The sequence below is a fragment of the Bombina bombina genome, chromosome 3 (assembly GCF_027579735.1).
Source record: "Bombina bombina isolate aBomBom1 chromosome 3, aBomBom1.pri, whole genome shotgun sequence".
Classification (NCBI taxonomy): Eukaryota; Metazoa; Chordata; class Amphibia; order Anura; family Bombinatoridae; genus Bombina; species Bombina bombina.
In genome coordinates, this window is record NC_069501.1 from 718,745,390 (window position 1) to 718,765,537 (window position 20,148).

A 20,148-nucleotide genomic window follows, 5' to 3' on the forward strand; every position below is an offset into this window, starting at 1 on the left:
AGTACTTAAGAAACTTCAGTGTGAGGAACGTTTTTCATGCCATATAGCAGTGAGGTATGTTCAGTCATTTTTTTTTCTGGAGAGACTGTGGTATTTCAGAATTGGCTGACAGTATCCCCATGAGGGTAAGGGTAAGCAGTAATCCTAAGAGATGAGGGGTATTACTAAGCTTGCAGATAGGGGCTAAGAAAAAATGGTTGACACTGAGTTTGAATGTTTGTGGGCAAACGTTTATTGAACTGGGAGTGCTGATAAAGTTTTTGGCAGGAACGTTTTTGATGCTATAGTGGAGGGTACACTTCGCTTCTTTTTGGGTTTAAGAACCCACATGGCTAGTTTGAGAACGCTCTGGTGCGGTTTATTTGGGCTGAGAGACATTGAGTGAGATGGGCGGGGCCTATTTTCGCGCCTCAGTTGCGCAGTTGTATTTGCAAGGCAAGCAGCAAGTTCCAACTCCGGTGGGCCCTTGTGAGAGTATTGGGCCAAATCGAAGCTTTAACCCTGTTTTCCAGATCCCTGAGGGCAGGTAGGCACCACAGCAGGGCTGTGGCGAGGTGCAGGGGGTGTTTTTTCCGGATTTAAACCTTTATTAATTATCCGGTTTTTACAGTAAGGGTTAAGTGTTCCTTTCCTTGTGGGGCAAACTTAGCTGCATAATTTAAATACTTCTTATACAAAAAATTGAAACGATTTGATTATTTTAAAGCAGTTTTGCAAAACGTGTATGCTTTTTTTCTCTTAACCCCTTAATGACCGAGGACGTGCAGGGTACGTCCTCAAAAAAAAGGCAGTTAACGCCTGAGGACGTACCCTGCACGTCCTCGGTGTGGAAAGCAGCTGGAAGCGATCCTGCTCGCTTCCAGCTGCTTTCCGGTTATTGCAGTGATGCCTCGATATGGAGGCATCCTGCAATAACCATACATGGCCATCCGATGCAGAGAGAGCCACTCTGTGGCCCTCTCTGCACCGGACATCGATGGCCGGTATCGTTGGTGGGTGGGAGCCGAATTGGGAGGCGGGTGGGCAGCCATCGGTGTTGCGCGTGACGTCACGGGGGGCGGGATCGGGATCGGGACCGTCGGGGGCGCGCGCGGGCGGGCGCGTGCACGGGGCGGGAGCGGGTGGGAACCGCTACACTACAGAAAAGTAAAAAAGTAAAAGTAAAAAAAAAATTAAATAAACTTTTTTTCAAAACCATCTAAGGGATCTGGAAGGGGTGGGGGGTTGGTCTTGGGGGGGGGGGAAGCTACACTACAGAAAAGGGACATATTTTATTTAAAAAAAAGCATTTTTTTTCACTAAACTGGGTACTGGCAGACAGCTGCCAGTACCCAAGATGGCGCACATTAAGTCAGAGGGGGAGGGTTAGAGAGCTGTTTAGTGGGGGATCAGTGAGGTTGGGGGCTAAGGGGGATCCCTACACAGAAGCATATGTAAATATGCTAACAAAAAATGCACAAAAAAGCCCAAATATACCTTTTATTTTAGTACTGGCAGAGTTTCTGCCAGTACTTAAGATGGCGGGGACATTTGTGGGGTAGGGGAGGGAAGAGAGATGTTTGGGAGGGATCAGGGGGTCTGATGTTTCAGGTGGGAGGCTGATCTTTACACTAAAGCTAAAATTAACCCTGCAAGCTCCCTACAAGCTACCTAATTAACCCCTTCACTGCTAGCCATAATACACGTGTGATGCGCAGCGCCATTTAGCAGCATTCTAATTACCAAAAAGCAACTCCAAAGTCATATATGTCTGCTATTTCTGAACAAAGGGGATCCCAGAGAAGCATTTACAACCATTTGTGCCATAATTGCACAAGCTGTTTGTAAATTATTTCAGTGAGAAACCTAAAATTGTGAAAAATTTTACGTTTTTTTTAATTTGATCGCATTTGGCGGTGAAATGGTGGCATGAAATATACCAAAATGGGCCTAGATCAATACTTGGGGTTGTCTACTACACTACACTAAAGCTAAAATTACCCCAAAAAGCTCCTTACATGCTCCCTAATTAACCCCTTCACTGCTGGGCATAATACACGTGTGGTGCGCAGTGGCATTTAGCGGCCTTCTAATTACCAAAAAGCAATGCCAAAGCCATATATGTCTGCTATTTCTGAACAAAGGGGATCCCAGAGAAGAATTTACAACCATTTATGCCATAATTGCACAAGCAGTATGTAAATAATTTCAGTGAGAAACTGAAAGTTTGTGAAAAAATTTGTGAAAAAGTGAACAATTTCTCCAACATAGGTGTGTCCGGTCCACGGCGTCATCCTTACTTGTGGGATATTCTCTTCCCCAACAGGAAATGGCAAAGAGCCCAGCAAAGCTGGTCACATGATCCCTCCTAGGCTCCGCCTACCCTAGTCATTCTCTTTGCCGTTGTACAGGCAACATCTCCACGGAGATGGCTTAGAGTTTTTTAGTGTTTAACTGTAGTTTTTATTATTCAATCAAGAGTTTGTTATTTTAAAATAGTGCTGGTATGTACTATTTACTCTGAAACAGAAAAGAGATGAAGATTTCTGTTTGTATGAGGAAAATGATTTTAGCAACCGTTACTAAAATCCATGGCTGTTCCACACAGGACTGTTGAGAGGAATTAACTTCAGTTGGGGGAACAGTGAGCAGTCTTTTGCTGCTTGAGGTATGACACATTCTAACAAGACGATGTAATGTTGGAAGCTGTCATTTTCCCTATGGGATCCGGTAAGCCATTTTTATTCAGACAGTAAATAAGGGCTTCACAAGGGCTTATTAAGACTGTGGACATTTTCTGGGCTAAATCGATTCATATATTACCTATATTTAGCCTTGAGGAATCATTTAATCTGGGTATTTTTGTTAAATAATATCGGCAGGCACTGTTTTAGACACCTTATTCTCTAGGGGCTTTCCCTAATCATAGGCAGAGCCTCATTTTCGCGCCGGTATTGAGCACTTGTTTTTGAGCAGCATGACATGCAGTCGCATGTGTGAGGAGCTCTGATACATAGAAAAGACTTTCTGAAGGCGTCATTTGGTATCGTATTCCCCTTTGGGCTTGGTTGGGTCTCAGCAAAGCAGATACCAGGGACTGTAAAGGGGTTAAAGTTAAAAACGGCTCCGGTTCCGTTATTTTAAGGGTTAAAGCTTCCAAATTTGGTGTGCAATACTTTTAAGGCTTTAAGACACTGTGGTGAAATTTTGGTGAATTTTGAACAATTCCTTCATACTTTTTCGCAATTGCAGTAATAAAGTGTGTTCAGTTTAAAATTTAAAGTGACAGTAACGGTTTTATTTTAAAACGTTTTTTGTACTTTGTTATCAAGTTTATGCCTGTTTAACATGTCTGAACTACCAGATAGACTGTGTTCTGAATGTGGGGAAGCCAAGGTTCCTTCTCATTTAAATAAATGTGATTTATGTGACACTGAAAATGATGCCCAAGATGATTCCTCAAGTGAGGGGAGTAAGCATGGTACTGCATCATTCCCTCCTTCGTCTACACGAGTCTTGCCCACTCAGGAGGCCCCTAGTACATCTAGCGCGCCAATACTCCTTACTATGCAACAATTAACGGCTGTAATGGATAATTCTATCAAAAACATTTTAGCCAGGAGGCGGAGCTGGCCGCAGCTAAGATGGCTGCTTAACTCCATAGCTCCGGTAGCCAGCTCCGACAATATGGCCCTATAAAGTCACAATTTTGCCACCATACACACTTATCTACAAGGAGCCGATAAATATTCACTTAGAGAGGCTGAAGATCAACTTTTTAAAGAGCGGTTTGCTATCCCAACTGAGAGACTGACAGTTCACTCAGTTTTCAAGTCACACGCTGCAGTTCTAGAAGCGCCGCTACGCAACAAACGGCAGAAAGCCACAACTATGTAAGGAGAAAGGTGCCTACTCTTACCGGACTCGGATGACCACAGGTAACTGGGAGAGGCAGAAGGGAACCCCCCATTATCTTCCCCCGCGTGTGCTACTCTGGCCGCGAGCCGCCGGTCCCTGAGGCCCCTCCGCAATAGGCCGCCATCTTGACAGCATCACACATAGCCAGAAGCTGCGTGTGCAGGGGAGAATAAACAGTCCTTGGCCTGATCGGGTCACTTAACAAAGTTAGCGCAGGAGGGAAGAAATACAAATATATAAAGTACAATATAAAGAGGACTATAACAGCGGATTCTTGTTTGGTTTGTAGCCAGATACAGGAGAACATACTGGACATACCGGTTATTAAGCAGCTACAAATCATAGCTCCTTTACTGTACTTAACCACATAACTATTGAGGAGAGCTTTGTGGCTCACACTAATACTGGACTGAGTTTTTATTTGAAACCCACATCTAGAGATAACCCAGCTTTGATCAGAGACCATATATTTAATACACATCCCTTTTTGTTTCTGATAGGGGTTAATCCAGGACTGTTATTTTTGCCCCACCTTCGCAGAGGGGGTCGCCAGGGGTGTCCACTGTATGCTCGCTGTGCCCCCTACTAAGTCTCAACTATGAACACCAAACGTTCAGCAAAGCCCAGCAAGCCACAGAAAATGAATAGTCAGAGGGACAGTGTGGTAGATCAGTTTTTTTCCCCTACGGGAACTAAGGCAATTATGAACTCTGAGATGGCCAGATCACCTTTACAAAGGGTGAAGACACCACAAAAAATGGTGGAGACCGCTGAGGAAAGCACCTCTGTGCCAAACACTATTCTCTCCACACTGGCGTCTAAGCAGGACATTGCAGACATAATCCGCTCATGTATACGCGAAGAAATAGCGGAATTGAAACAGGACCTGCACTCTATGGGCAATAGAGTGGAAGCATTAGAGGAATTTACAGACCACTTGCAAGGAGAAATTAATACGACTCAGAATGTAACAAAACATCATACCGAGCTGCTATCTGATCTACATGACAAGATAGAAGACCTGGAAAATCGCAGCCGCAGGAAAAATCTTAGAATAAGAGGTATTCCTGAGTCGGTACTCCCGAAAGATTTCCCGACTTATTTTCCAGCTCTCTTTGCTCACCTGAAGAACACCTCACCGACTACAGACATCCCTTGGGTCAGAGCCCACAGAGCCCTGAGGCCCAAACCTCCCGACACAGCACCCCCAAGGGATGTCATTATGAAGTTCAAAGACTTCGGAGAAAAAGAGGAGCTCCTGAACCTCTCCCGTAAGAACCAGCCGGTTAAGTTTAGAGGTGTCGTTCTACAATTCTTCCAAGATTTATCACAAAGGACTTTACAAAGAAGAAGGGAACTGGCTCCACTGACCACACTTTTACGACAAAAGAGGATCCTATACAGATGGGGCTTTCCTTTTCACCTATATGTCCTACATGGAAACAGGAAGTTAAACTGTAAATCTCTGAAAGATGTTGAGGATTTCTGCTCGGCCCTAGAGATTGAGACCCCCATTGAAACACCAACGGAGGACTCTCAAGAACCCCCAAAGAAAAGACCAGCTGGGACAGATCGAGGAGGCTGGCAAAAGGTTTCCCATAAGCAAAGAGCTCATCCAACAACCAGGTCTCCAAGTTCCTCTCCTTGATGCTCCCTCCAGAGCCCTAGTCTGGGAGGATGAGATGTAAGCTGAGTCTTGTGACCCCTAACCAGAGACCTGGTAAAGTTTGCCTGAACAATAGCACAGTTGGTGTTATCCTTGTTTGTTTGATTTTCGAAGTTCTGCCCTGTTGGATGCCGATAAGTATCCTTTTGTTTTTCTTTTTCCTTCTGCCTTCACTGTTATAATTACTAAAAAGCTCTTGTTATTAAGTAAAACAGTTTGGCTCGTTTATCATGCATAATGTCACAGATTAAGCCTGTTTATCTTTATTACTGTTATGTAAATGTGAAACATGGGCACTTGTTAGACCTTATTATATACTTTTATGTGGAGCTGGCTACTGCCTCCTCGTAAGTAATAAACGTTTTATGGCGTTATTTTCACTAAGATATTTTTTGTTTAGATGTAAATGTCACTGCTCACTTTTAGGTTATTACCTGTTTTTGATGTTTATGTTACGTATGAGAAATGCAGACTTTGGGTTACAGCTGAAATGGAGTATGCACACACTGCTTGTCATCAAGACTTCACTGAATAGACACCTATACAAATTGACAGACATTCCCGCACCGACAAACCATGACTTCTAACAGCAAGAACATTACTTTGATAAGCCAGAACGTGAGAGGTTTTAATTCAGCACAGAAGCGTTCTATGGCTATGTTAGACCTCCGTCGCAAAGGAGGTGATATTTTATTCCTACAGGAAACGCACTTCCTAAAACTTAAGGAACCAAAATATTTTGGGGGACACTATACACAACATTTCCACAACTCCTTTGATCACAAAAGAAATGGAGTGAGCATCCTTATAAGCAGGCACATTTCCTTTACCCCGATTCAAATATATACGGACACGGAGGGGAGGTTTTTGTGTGTGACTGGTCTGTTGTTTGGCTCACCAGCCACTCTAGTAAATCTATATGCCCCGAACAAAAATCAACTCCCCTTTTTCAAAAAACATTTTGCACTGATTTTAGATCACACTATAGGAACACTCTACATTGGAGGTGACTTTAATATACCCATACACCCGGATATGGACACCACAAATCCAATGCCTTCCACATCTAAAAATACACTTAAACAATTATGGAAACTCATGTACGAACAGACAATTTTTGACACATGGAGATTTAAACATCCAACTAGAAGGGACTACACCTTTTTCTCCTCTCCACATCGTTCATACAGTAGAATCGATTACCTCCTTACAAACCAAAAAGGCTTGTCTTATGTCCTCACCTCTAAACTTTCACACACAGTCTGGTCTGACCACTCTGCTGTGCTGACACAATTGATATGGCCCTCTGCACCACAGCCCTCCTTTATATGGAAATTAGATGATAATTTGTTAAACTACCCTGATTTTAAAAACAAAATAGAGAAGAGGCTTCCGGAATATTTTCAACTAAACTCACTACCAGAGACAGACCCCCTTGTGGTCTGGGAAGCCCACAAATGCTATATCAGAGGAGAGTTCATTAAATATAAAGCGTACATCAGGCAAAAAGCACGGTTGCTTTACAAATCATCCACTGACCTCCTAGCTAAATTGGAACACCAACATAAATTGAACCCAACAGACACACGCACCCTCGAAGAACTTGACAAAGCTAGGCAAACAGTACAAGAACAGCTAATGCAGGAGGCTAACACACTAGCTCTAAAAACTAAACAAAAATTTTACTTCGAGAGTAACAGAGCAGGAAAGTTCCTTGCACGCTCCTTAAAACTTAAAAAACTAAAAACCTTTGTTACCGAAATTAAATCACCATCAGAAAAGACGGTCAATACGACCCCGGAGATACTCTCCCAATTCTTAGCTTATTATTCAAAACTTTATAACCTACCGAGACTAAATGCTTCAAGCAATGACGATAATACCACTAAAGCATACCTCTTAGACACCCCCTTACCTCAGTTAACAGAAGCGCAGGCAGCTGATCTCGAGTCTCCCTTTTCGGCAGCAGAAATTGCCGTAGCCCTTAAACAGTTACCATCAGGTAAGAGCCCAGGCCCTGACGGGTTTACGGCTTCCTATTATAAGAAATTTGCACCAATCTTGATTCCCCACCTATGCACGGTCTTTAACACTGCCGACCAGACGCACCCTTTTCTTTCCTCAATGTTAGAAGCCCACATTACAGTGATCCCCAAACCGGGCAAACCTACTAACTCCCCCGCTAATTTTCGCCCTATTTCACTTCTAAACGTTGACATCAAATTGTACGCAAAACTCATCGCCTTAAGACTCAACAAATTGCTACCCCAACTAATCCACCTAAACCAAGTGGGCTTTGTCCCTCGCCGAGAGGCGAGAGACAACACTATTAAGATCCTCAATCTCCTTGATTATGCAAAAACTCATTCCATTCCCTCTATCTTTCTAGCCATTGATGCCGAAAAGGCGTTTGATAGATTAGATTGGCAATTCTTAAAACTCACATTAGCACGTTTTGGAATGGGAGAGAAACTTATAGGGAAAATTTTTGCCTTATATCATACTCCTAAAGCCCGGATTAAGCTAAATGATTCTTTATCAGACCCCTTTCCCATCCTTAACGGTACAAGACAGGGCTGTCCTCTTTCCCCCCTGCTGTTCGTTTTGGCTATGGAGGTCCTAGCTGCTAATGTTAGGAAAAATTCAGGAATAAAAGGGATTCAAATAGGTGACACTCAGTACAAAACTACAATGTACGCAGATGACGTCCTTTTTACTCTAACCTCACCCCTGGAATCACTTTCCTCCCTAATTCCTGTCATAGAGAGATATAGTTCCCTATCTAATTTCAAAATTAACATGTTGAAGTCGGAATTTTTAAGTGTAGGGCTTTCAGACCACAGGGCCAACCAGATTTCAGAGCAATACTTATTCCGACAGGAGCACACCTCCATCAAATACTTAGGAATTCAACTCTCGAACGCACAGGATTCCCTGTTCCAATTGAATCATCAGGCTCTGTTTGAGTCTGTCAAGGCAGAACTGAAGGGCTGGCAGAATAAATGCTTATCTTGGCTCGGTAGAGCACATGCTTTCAAGATGAGCATTCTTCCGCGCTTCCTCTATTTGTTCCAGACAGTCCCTATCTATCTCCCTCAGCACTACATCAGCTCAGCGCAAAAATTAGTCAATGCCTTCCTGTGGGCGCACCAACGTCCTAGAATTGCAAAGGCCACACTTTATAGGCCCCGCAATAGAGGAGGACTTGGAGTTCCTAACCTTCTGTTCTATCAGCAAGCAGCCTTTCTCACTAGAATTATAGATTGGTGCAAAAACGCGCAAGACAAAGAATGGGTGAGGCTCGAACATGACTTAACTGGCTCAAAAAGTTTAGGCACATAATGCTGGCTACACAAACGAGACAGAGCCCCGTGGAAATCCCCCACCTCCCTGATAATAGACACTTTTCTGACATGGGATCGCCTTACTAAATCCATAAAGGGGGTGTCTACGGTACCTTCCCCATTAACCCCCCTTTGCCATAATAAAGCCCTTCCCCCTTGCCTGCAGGTATGGGCGAATGGGACATATAGTATAGCAGCAGGGCTACCCTGCTTCTCCTTGCTAGAGGAGGGTAGTATCTTACCCAGGTCCACGTTGGCAGAGAGAAATATCCCATACTTTAACAATTGGTTTGAATACCTCCAACTGTCCCATTTTATCTCACACCATAAAGATAGGGCTAATATAGTTAGGAGTTTAAACCCCTTTGAAACACTTTGCTGGTCCACACAGCCAACGAGGGGAACCCTTTCCTTGACTTATAAGATTTTATCATCTATACACTCTAGAAATCTTCCATCATACACCCGAACCTGGGAAACGGAACTGGGCTTTAGTGTCCCCTCTGAGACATGGGACTCCATCTTTCAACATATGGGGAAAGCACCATCCTCAATGAACATCACCGAGACAAACATGAAACTATTATGCAGGTGGTACTTATACCCCAGTAGGCTGGCCAAAATTCATGGACTCTCTGACCCTCTGTGCTGGAGAGGCTGTGGACATGTAGGCACTTTATACCACATATGGTGGGACTGTCCAGTTCTCCAACCCTTTTGGAAAAGCATTCACACTGAGATCCAAAAAGCCCTTGTACACGAGATTCCTTTAGACCCTCTGATTCTGCTTTTCAACAAACCCCCACGAATCAAATGTAAATATAAATCCAAATTATTATATATCATGCTTAGCAGCGCAAAACAATTAGTACCTAGACTATGGAAACAGAGAGCCGTCCCGACCACAAAAAGCTGGATGCAAAATGTTACACTCCTACTATCCCTTGAAAAGTACCACTACATCCAAACTAACAGACTTGACTTTTACTGTGCAATGTCCCTCTATTGGGAGACCTATATTCATGGGGTTGTTGGGTCCACTTGATGAATAACTGACATCTCCATATCCCCTCTCTGATTCTGGGCCCTGACGGATACCCGGACTTATAGGCTTTAAGCTTCTTGACGACTGTATACTCCATAACCCATGATATACAAAGTACTCTGCATCGCAACTCTCATCTCATAATGTATTATTATAAACATACAAGTTACGTAACATGTTACATTTTGTTTTGCTTTTTCATTCTCTTTTTTCTTTTTCTTTCGTTGTTTTATTATCTGATTTTTGTTTATTTGAAAAAGAAAAACCACAAGCTTTGGACTTCACAGCTGGCTTGTTCCTTGTATTCTTTTACTCTTGGACATTCCGTCTCTTTGATACACCCGAAAGTAGGTGAAAGATGTGTTAAGCTAAATTTATTAATGTCCAGAGGTATTGTTTTGTATTACTGATGACCAAATATCAAGCACGGCTTGAATGTATGTTATTTCAATTTTCTTTGTCAATAAAGCTTGTTTAAAAATTAAAAAAAAAAAAAAAAAACATTTTAGCCAAAATGCCCACTTATCAGCGTAAGCGCGACTGCTCTGTTTTAGATACTGTAGAGCATGAGGACGCTGATGATAATGGTTCTGAAATGCCCCTACACCAGTCTGAGGGGGCCAGGGAGGTTTTGTCTGAGGGAGAAATTTCAGATTCAGGGAAAATTTCTCAACAAGCTGAACCCGATGTGATTACATTTAAATTTAAGTTGGAACATCTCCGCGCTCTGCTTAAGGAGGTATTATCCACTCTGGATGATTGTGAGAATTTGATCATCCCAGAGAAACTATGTAAAATGGACAAGTTCCTAGAGGTCCCGGGGCTCCCAGAAGCTTTTCCTATACCCAAGCGGGTGGCGGACATTGTAAATAAAGAATGGGAAAGGCCCGGTATACCTTTCGTCCCTCCCCCCATATTTAAAAAATTGTTTCCTATGGTCGACCCTAGAAAGGACTTATGGCAGACTGTCCCCAAGGTCGAGGGAGCGGTTTCTACTTTAAACAAACGCACCACTATACCCATAGAAGATAGTTGTGCTTTCAAAGATCCTATGGATAAAAAAATTAGAAGGTTTGCTTAAAAAGATGTTTGTTCAGCAAGGTTACCTTCTACAACCAATTTCATGCATTGTCCCTGTCACTACAGCCGCGTGTTTCTGGTTCGATGAGCTAGTAAAGGCGATCGATAGTGATTCTCCTCCTTATGAGGAGATTATGGACAGAATCCGTGCTCTCAAATTGGCTAATTCTTTCACCCTAGACGCCACTTTGCAATTGGCTAGGTTAGCGGCGAAGAATTCTGGGTTTGCCATTGTGGCGCGTAGAGCGCTTTGGTTGAAATCTTGGTCAGCGGATGCGTCTTCCAAGAACAAACTCCTTAACATTCCTTTCAAGGGGAAAACGCTGTTTGGCCCTGACTTGAAAGAGATTATCTCTGATATCACTGGGGGTAAGGGCCACGCCCTTCCTCAGGATAGGTCTTTCAAGACCAAAAATAAACCTAATTTTCGTCCCTTTCGTAGAAACGGACCAGCCCCAAGTGCTACGTCCTCTAAGCAAGAGGGTAATACTTCTCAAGCCAAGCCAGCCTGGAGACCAATGCAAGGCTGGAACAAGGGAAAGCAGGCCAAGAAACCTGCCACTGCTACCAAGACAGCATGAAATGTTGGCCCCCGATCCGGGACCGGATCTGGTGGGGGGCAGACTCTCTCTCTTCGCTCAGGCTTGGGCAAGAGATGTTCTGGATCCTTGGGCACTAGAAATAGTCTCCCAAGGTTATCTTCTGGAATTCAAGGGGCTTCCCCCAAGGGGGAGGTTCCACAGGTCTCAATTGTCTTCAGACCACATAAAGACACAGGCATTCTTACATTGTGTAGAAGACCTGTTAAAAATGGGAGTGATTCATCCTGTTCCATTAGGAGAACAAGGGATGGGGTTCTACTCCAATCTGTTCATAGTTCCCAAAAAAGAGGGAACGTTCAGACCAATCTTAGATCTCAAGATCTTAAACAAGTTTCTCAAGGTTCCATCGTTCAAAATGGAAACCATTCGAACAATTCTTCCTTCCATCCAGGAAGGTCAATTCATGACCACGGTGGATTTAAAGGATGCGTATCTACATATTCCTATCCACAAGGAACATCATCGGTTCCTAAGGTTCGCATTCCTGGACAAGCATTACCAGTTCGTGGCGCTTCCTTTCGGATTAGCCACTGCTCCAAGGATTTTCACAAAGGTACTGGGGTCCCTTCTAGCGGTGCTAAGACCAAGGGGCATTGCAGTAGTACCTTACTTGGACGACATTCTGATTCAAGCGTCGTCCCTTCCTCAAGCAAAGGCTCACACGGACATAGTCCTGGCCTTTCTCAGATCTCACGGATGGAAAGTGAACGTGGAAAAGAGTTCTCTATCTCCGTCGACAAGGGTTCCCTTCTTGGGAACAATAATAGACTCCTTAGAAATGAGGATTTTTCTGACAGAGGCCAGAAAAACAAAACTTCTAAACTCTTGTCAAACACTTCATTCCGTTCCTCTTCCTTCCATAGCGCAGTGCATGGAAGTAATAGGTTTGATGGTAGCGGCAATGGACATAGTTCCTTTTGCGCGCATTCATCTAAGACCATTACAACTGTGCATGCTCAGTCAGTGGAATGGGGACTATACAGACTTGTCTCCGAAGATACAAGTAAATCAGAGGACCAGAGACTCACTCCGTTGGTGGCTGTCCCTGGACAACCTGTCACAAGGGATGACCTTCCGCAGACCAGAGTGGGTCATTGTCACGACCGACGCCAGTCTGATGGGCTGGGGCGCGGTCTGGGGATCCCTGAAAGCTCAGGGTCTTTGGTCTCGGGAAGAATCTCTTCTACCGATAAATATTCTGGAACTGAGAGCGATATTCAATGCTCTCAAGGCTTGGCCTCAGCTAGCAAAGGCCAAGTTCATACGGTTTCAATCAGACAACATGACGACTGTTGCGTACATCAACCATCAGGGGGGAACAAGGAGTTCCCTGGCGATGGAAGAAGTGACCAAAATCATTCAATGGGCGGAGACTCACTCCTGCCACCTGTCTGCAATCCACATCCCAGGAGTGGAAAATTGGGAAGCGGATTTTCTGAGTCGTCAGACATTACATCCGGGGGAGTGGGAACTCCATCCGGAAATCTTTGCCCAAATTACTCAACTGTGGGGCATTCCAGACATGGATCTGATGGCCTCTCGGCAGAACTTCAAGGTTCCTTGCTACGGGTCCAGATCCAGGGATCCCAAGGCGACTCTAGTAGACGCACTAGTAGCACCTTGGACCTTCAAACTAGCTTATGTATTCCCGCCGTTTCCTCTCATCCCCAGGCTGGTAGCCAGGATCAATCAGGAGAGGGCGTCGGTGATCTTGATAGCTCCTGCGTGGCCACGCAGGACTTGGTATGCAGATCTGGTGAATATGTCATCGGCTCCACAATGGAAGCTACCTTTGAGACGAGACCTTCTTGTTCAAGGTCCGTTCGAACATCCGAATCTGGTCTCACTCCAGCTGACTGCTTGGAGATTGAACGCTTGATCTTATCAAAACGAGGGTTCTCAGATTCTGTTATTGATACTCTTGTTCAGGCCAGAATGCCTGTAACTAGAAAAATTTACCACAAAATATGGAAAAAATATATCTGTTGGTGTGAATCTAAAGGATTCCCTTGGGACAAGGTAAAGATTCCTAAGATTCTATCCTTTTTTCAAGAAGGATTGGAGAAAGGATTATCTGCAAGTTCCTTGAAGGGACAGATTTCTGCCTTGTCTGTGTTACTTCACAAAAAACTGGCAGCTGTGCCAGATGTTCAAGCCTTTGTTCAGGCTCTGGTTAGAATCAAGCCTGTTTACAAACCTTTGACTCCTCCTTGGAGTCTCAACTTAGTTCTTTCAGTTCTTCAGGGGGTTCCGTTTGAACCCTTACATTCCGTTGATATTAAGTTATTATCTTGGAAAGTTTTGTTTTTGGTTGCAATTTCTTCTGCTAGAAGAGTTTCAGAATTATCTGCTTTGCAGTGTTCTCCTCCTTATCTGGTGTTCCATGCAGATAAGGTGGTTTTACGTACTAAACCTGGTTTTCTTCCAAAAGTTGTTTCTAACAAAAACATTAACCAGGAGATAGTCGTGCCTTCTTTGTGTCCGAAACCAGTTTCAAAGAAGGAACGGTTGTTGCACAATTTGGATGTTGTTCGCGCTCTAAAATTCTATTTAGATGCTACAAAGGATTTTAGACAAACATCTTCCTTGTTTGTTGTTTATTCTGGTAAAAGGAGAGGTCAAAAAGCAACTTCTACCTCTCTCTCTTTTTGGATTAAAAGCATCATCAGATTGGCTTACGAGACTGCCGGACGGCAGCCTCCTGAAAGAATCACAGCTCATTCCACTAGGGCTGTGGCTTCCACATGGGCCTTCAAGAACGAGGCTTCTGTTGATCAGATATGTAGGGCAGCGACTTGGTCTTCACTGCACACTTTTACCAAATTTTACAAGTTTGATACTTTTGCTTCTTCTGAGGCTATTTTTGGGAGAACGGTTTTGCAAGCCGTGGTGCCTTCCATTTAGGTGACCTGATTTGCTCCCTCCCTTCATCCGTGTCCTAAAGCTTTGGTATTGGTTCCCACAAGTAAGGATGACGCCGTGGACCGGACACACCTATGTTGGAGAAAACAGAATTTATGTTTACCTGATAAATTACTTTCTCCAACGGTGTGTCCGGTCCACGGCCCGCCCTGGTTTTTTAATCAGGTCTGATAATTTATTTTCTTTAACTACAGTCACCACGGTATCATATGGTTTCTCCTATGCAAATATTCCTCCTTAACGTCGGTCGAATGACTGGGGTAGGCGGAGCCTAGGAGGGATCATGTGACCAGCTTTGCTGGGCTCTTTGCCATTTCCTGTTGGGGAAGAGAATATCCCACAAGTAAGGATGACGCCGTGGACCGGACACACCGTTGGAGAAAGTAATTTATCAGGTAAACATAAATTCTGTTTTTTTGTATTTGATCGCATTTGGCGGTGAAATGGTGGCATGAAATATACCAAAATGGGCCTAGATCAATAATTTGGGATGTCTTCTAAAAAAAAATATATACATGTCAATGGATATTCAGGGATTCCTGAAAGATATTAGTGTTCTAATGTAACTAGCGTTAATTTTGAAAAAAAATGGTTTGAAAATAGCAAAGTGCTACTTGTATTTATGGCCCTATAAGTTACAAAAAAAGCAAAGAAGATGTAAACATTGGGTATTTCTAAACTCAGGACAAAATTTAGAAACAATTTAGCATGGGTGTTTTTTGGTGGTTGTAGATATGTAACAGATTTTGGGGTTCAAAGTTAGAAAAAGTGTGTTTTTTTCCATTTTTCCTCATATTTTATAATTTTTTTTATAGTAAATGATAAGATATGATGAAAATAATGGTATTTTTAGAAAGTCCATTTAATGGCGAGAAAAACGGTATATAATATGTGTGGGTACAGTAAATGCGTAAGAGGAAAATTTCAGCTAAACACAAACACCGCAGAAATGTAAAAATAGCCTTGGTCCCAAACGGACAGAAAATGGAAAAGTGCTCTGGTCACTAAGGGGTTAAAGGCGCAGTACCGTTTTTTTCAGATTGTTATTTTTTCATTAAATAAAGTGTTTTCAAGCCTGTTTGTGGTCATTACTAGCCTGTTTAACATGTCTGACATTGAGGAAAGCCAATGTTCAATGTGTTTGGAAGCCATTGTGGAACCCCCACTTAAAATATGTTCCTCATGCACTGAAAGGGCAATAAATTGCAAAGAACATATTTTAGCTAATAAAAGTATGTCGCAAGATGATTCTCAGTCAGAAGAGAATCAGGTTATGCCATCTAATTCTCCCCAAGTGTCACAACCATTAACGCCCGCACAAGCGACGCCAAGTACTTCTAGTGCGTCTTAATTCTTTCACCCTGCAAGATATGGCCGCAGTTATGAATACTACCCTCACAGAGGTTTTATCTAAGCTGCCTGGGTTGCAGGGGAAGCGCAGTAGGTCCGGTGTGAGAGTAAATACTGAGCCCTCTGACGCTTTATTAGCTATCTCCGATGTACCCTCACAATGTTCTGAGTTGGGGGTGAGGGAATTGCTGTCTGAGGGAGAGCTTTCTGATTCAGGAAGGATGTTCCCTCAGTCAGACTCAGATATGACGGCTTTTAAATTTAAGCTAGAACACCTCCGCTTATTGCTCAGGGAGGTTTTAGCGACTCTGGATGATTGTGACCCTATTGCAATTCCACCAGAGAAATTGTGTAAAATGGATAGATATCTAGAGGTTCCTGCTTAAACTAATTTTTTTCCGGTCCCTAAGAGGATTTCGGACATTGTTACTAAGGAGTGGGATAGACCAGGTATTGCGTTCGCTCCCCCTCCTACTTTTAAGAAGATGTTTCCCATATCAGACACCATTCGGGATTCGTGGCAAACGGTCCCTAAGGTGGAGGGAGCTATTTCTACCCTGGCTAAGCGTACAACTATACCTATTGAGGACAGTTGTGCTTTCAAAGATCCTATGGATAAAAAATTAGAGGGTCTTCTAAAGAAAATATTTATTCATCAGGGTTTTCTTCCGCAACCTATAGCGTGCATTGTTCCTGTAACTACTGCAGCTGCATTTTGGTTCAAGGCTCTAGAGGAGGCTCTTAAGGTTGAGACCCCATTAGACAATATTCTGGATAGAATTAGGGCTCTCAAGCTAGCTAATTCTTTCATTACAGATGCCGCTTTTCAATTGGCTAAATTAGAGGCAAAGAATTCAGGTTTTGCCATTTTGGCGCGTAGAGCGTTATGGCTTAAGTTCTGGTCTGCTGACGTGTCATCAAAATCTAAGCTTTTAGCCATTCCTTTCAAGGGTAAGACCCTATTCGGGCCTGAACTGAAAGAGATAATTTCAGACATCACTGGAGGAAAAGGCCATGCCCTTCCTCAGGATAAGACAAATAAGATGAGGACCAAACAAAATATTTTTCGTTCCTTTCGAAACTTCAAAGGTGGTCCCTCTACCTCTTCCCCTGCTGCAAAGCAGGAGGGGAATTTTGCTCCATCCAAGTCCGTCTGGAGACCTAACCAGACTTGGAACAAAGGTAAACAGGCCAAGAAGCCCGCTGCTGCCACCAAGACAGCATGAAGGGGCAGCCCCTGATCCGGGACCTGATCTAGTAGGGGGCATACTTTCTCTCTTTGCTCAGACTTGGGCAAGAGACGTTCAGGACTCCTGGGCTTTAGAAATCGTGACCCACTTCTCCCTCGTGTAGTGTGGCCCGCATCAAGCAGGAGCAAGCATCAGTGATACCGATTGCTCCATCGTGGCCGCAAAGGATGTGGTTCGTGGACCTGGTGGTTACCTTGCAGCAGGGATCTGCTGGAACAGGGTCCCTTTGTTCATCAAAATCTAGATTCTCTGAGGCTGACTGCGTGGAGATTGAACGCTTAGTCTTAGCCAAGAGAGGTTTCTCTGAGAGGGTTATTGACACACTCATATTCAGGCTCGTAAACCTGTTACTCGTCGCATCTATTATAAGGTGTGGAGAACTTACTTGTTCTGGTGTGAAGAGCGTGGTTTTGCCTGGCATAAGGTCAAGGCTGCCAGGATTCTTTCCTTTTTTTTTCAGGAGTGTCTGTAGAAGGGCCTTTCTGCCAGTTCCCTGAGGTGACAGATTTCGTCCCTTTCTGTTTTGCTGCACAAGAGGCTTGCAGAGCCTTCATTAAGGCTCTGATCATGATCAGACATGTGTTTAGATCCAACGCTCCGCCTTGTAGTTTGAATCTTGTTAAGTTTTTGCAACAGGCTCCGTGTGAGCCTATGCATTTGGTTGACATTAAATCGTTGTCCTGGTAGGTTCTTTTTTTTATTGGCTATTGTTTCGGCACTCAAAGTTTCTGAAATGGCTGCCTTGTGAGCCTCCTTATCTGGTGTTCCACACTGATAAGGCTGTCCTATGTTTTCTTCCTAAGGTGGTGTCTGATCGTAACATCGATCAGGAGATTGTGGTTTCCTTCCTTGTGTCCTAATCCTCCTTCGAAGGAATGTTTACTTCATAATCTGTGTGTTGTCCTAGCTTTAAAGTTTTATCTTCAAGCTACTAAGGATTTTAGACAAACTTATTCCTTATTTTTTATCAACTCTGGGAAGCGTAAGGGTCTGAAGGCGTCTTCGACTTACTTATCTTTTTGGTTGAGGAGTGTTATACGCTTGCCTTACGAGTCAGCGAGACTTAGACCTCCTCAGAGGATTACGGCTCATTCCTCTAGAATGGGCGGACAAAAAATTTGTTTTTCTCTTCCGCCACAATTGTTCCCTTGGCAGAATGACTGGGATATGAGGGAAATATGGGGAGTATTTAAACCTTTGGCTGGGGTGTCTTTGCCTCCTACTGGTGGCCAGGTTCAGTATTTCCCAACAGTAAGGAATGATGTTGTGGACTCTCCTTATACAGAAGAAATTAAATTATCAGGTAAGCATAATTTATGTTTTTATATGTTAGTTAACAAAAAGGGTAACATAATTTGCTTATGTTTATGTACCACGCAGGCATCTTCATTAGAAGTTCAAAAGACACAACTAGAAGCACGCTTGGAGGAAAGGGAAGCTATTGTGAAAGCTCAACAAGAAGAACTGAGCAAACATTCCCACATGATTGCCATGATACATAGCCTGAGTGGTGGCAAGCTGAATGCTGAGAAAGTGAACCTCAGTCTTTAGAAATGAATATACATCTTTATCCAATTACCTGATCAGTATGTCACGAACCATCTCATCTATGTTGTACTTTATGCCTTTCCACATTTTTTATGAAATACTAATGTACAGAGTAAATTTTTAACTTTTTTAATGGTTACAATAATTAACTTTTTGCTATAGTGTCTCTTTAACAGAACTAGTCATACTGTGTCCTTAGCCCAAACATTATCTTTTGTAGAAAATTGGTGTTTGAAAGTTTAAATGTGGAATAAATTAACTTAATTATTTATTGTTCATGGTTTCTTTTTCTGTGTAATTATGCAGTACCTCCCCACTATTAGGACCTGTTTCACATTTATCAATCCGTTCTTAAATTTCTTGCTTTTGTATTTTTTAATTAATTTGTTTCCTGTGTAGTGTTTTGATCAGCTTTTATATGATTCTTTTCACTCACTCTTGTATAACTCTTATTCATACTGGTGTGCATATGTATTCTGTCATGCTCCTCGTGGTATCGGGTTCAGGTGTTGGGAGCTATTGTGTGGAGGGGTCAGGTTCTGGAGCTAGAGAGGTGGTGTCTATGTAAGTCTCTCCTTCTAGGCATAATTAAACTAGTACAAGGTACAGGGTTTCTTAAACAGATGCAGATAAATGCAGACTTGATGTAAGACGAGATTCTATTCAGGCAAGTATACGAGACAGGTAACACAGTACAGACAGTCTCAAAGCTGACAGGCAGGACACAAAGGCAAAAGGCACAATATAGACAAATGACTCAGTACTAGTAAACTCTGAACTGGTAGTCAGGATGCGTAGAGAGACGGTACAGGAAGAGATTGAGGACTTGCAAATACTTGGCGATCATAGTACTTAAAGGACACTGAACCCAATTTTTTTCTTTCGTGATTCCGATAGAGCATGCTTTTTTAAGCAAAATTTTTAATTTACTCCTATTAATTTTTCTTTGTTCTTTTGCTATCTTTATTTGAAAAAGAAGGCATCTAAGCTTTTTTTTTTATGGTTCAGCTCTCTGGACAGCACTCTTTTATTGGTGGATGAATTTATCCACCAATCGGCAAGAACAACCCAGGTTCTTCACCAAAAATGCATTTCAAATAAAGATACCAAGAGAATGAAGAGAATTTAATAGGAGTAAATAAGAAAGTTGCTTAAAATGTCATGCTCTATCTGAATCACGAAAGATAAAATTTGGGTTCAGTTTCCCTTTAAGTATATGTTGCTAGGTAGAGTGCTGGACACCACAGCTTCCAGAGCAAGTAATAATAGAACAGCCAAGGTTATCACTTGCAGTGCTGTAGACAGGATACAAGATGCAGGCAGGAAATCTAGACACTTGGAAGTCAGGATACTTGAGTATGCTGCAACAAGAAGTGCTGAACACCACAGCTTTCAGGACAAGTGTTAATAGAACAGCCTAGGTTAACACTCTCTTAGTGCTGTA

At 43.0% G+C, this 20,148-nt stretch overlaps 1 protein-coding gene across 1 annotated transcript in view; it reads left to right on the forward strand.

The window, feature by feature from the left end:
* The window catches only part of CIP2A (cellular inhibitor of PP2A), a 335,048-nt gene extending 316,075 nt beyond the window's left edge, over positions 1-18,973 (forward strand). Inside the window, exon 21 of the mRNA XM_053707535.1 lies at positions 18,537-18,973. Coding sequence (XP_053563510.1) covers positions 18,537-18,707 — 171 coding nt within the window. The 3' untranslated portion in view covers positions 18,708-18,973. The remainder of the gene's footprint in view (positions 1-18,536) is intronic.
* The last annotated feature ends 1,175 nt before the right edge of the window (positions 18,974-20,148 follow it).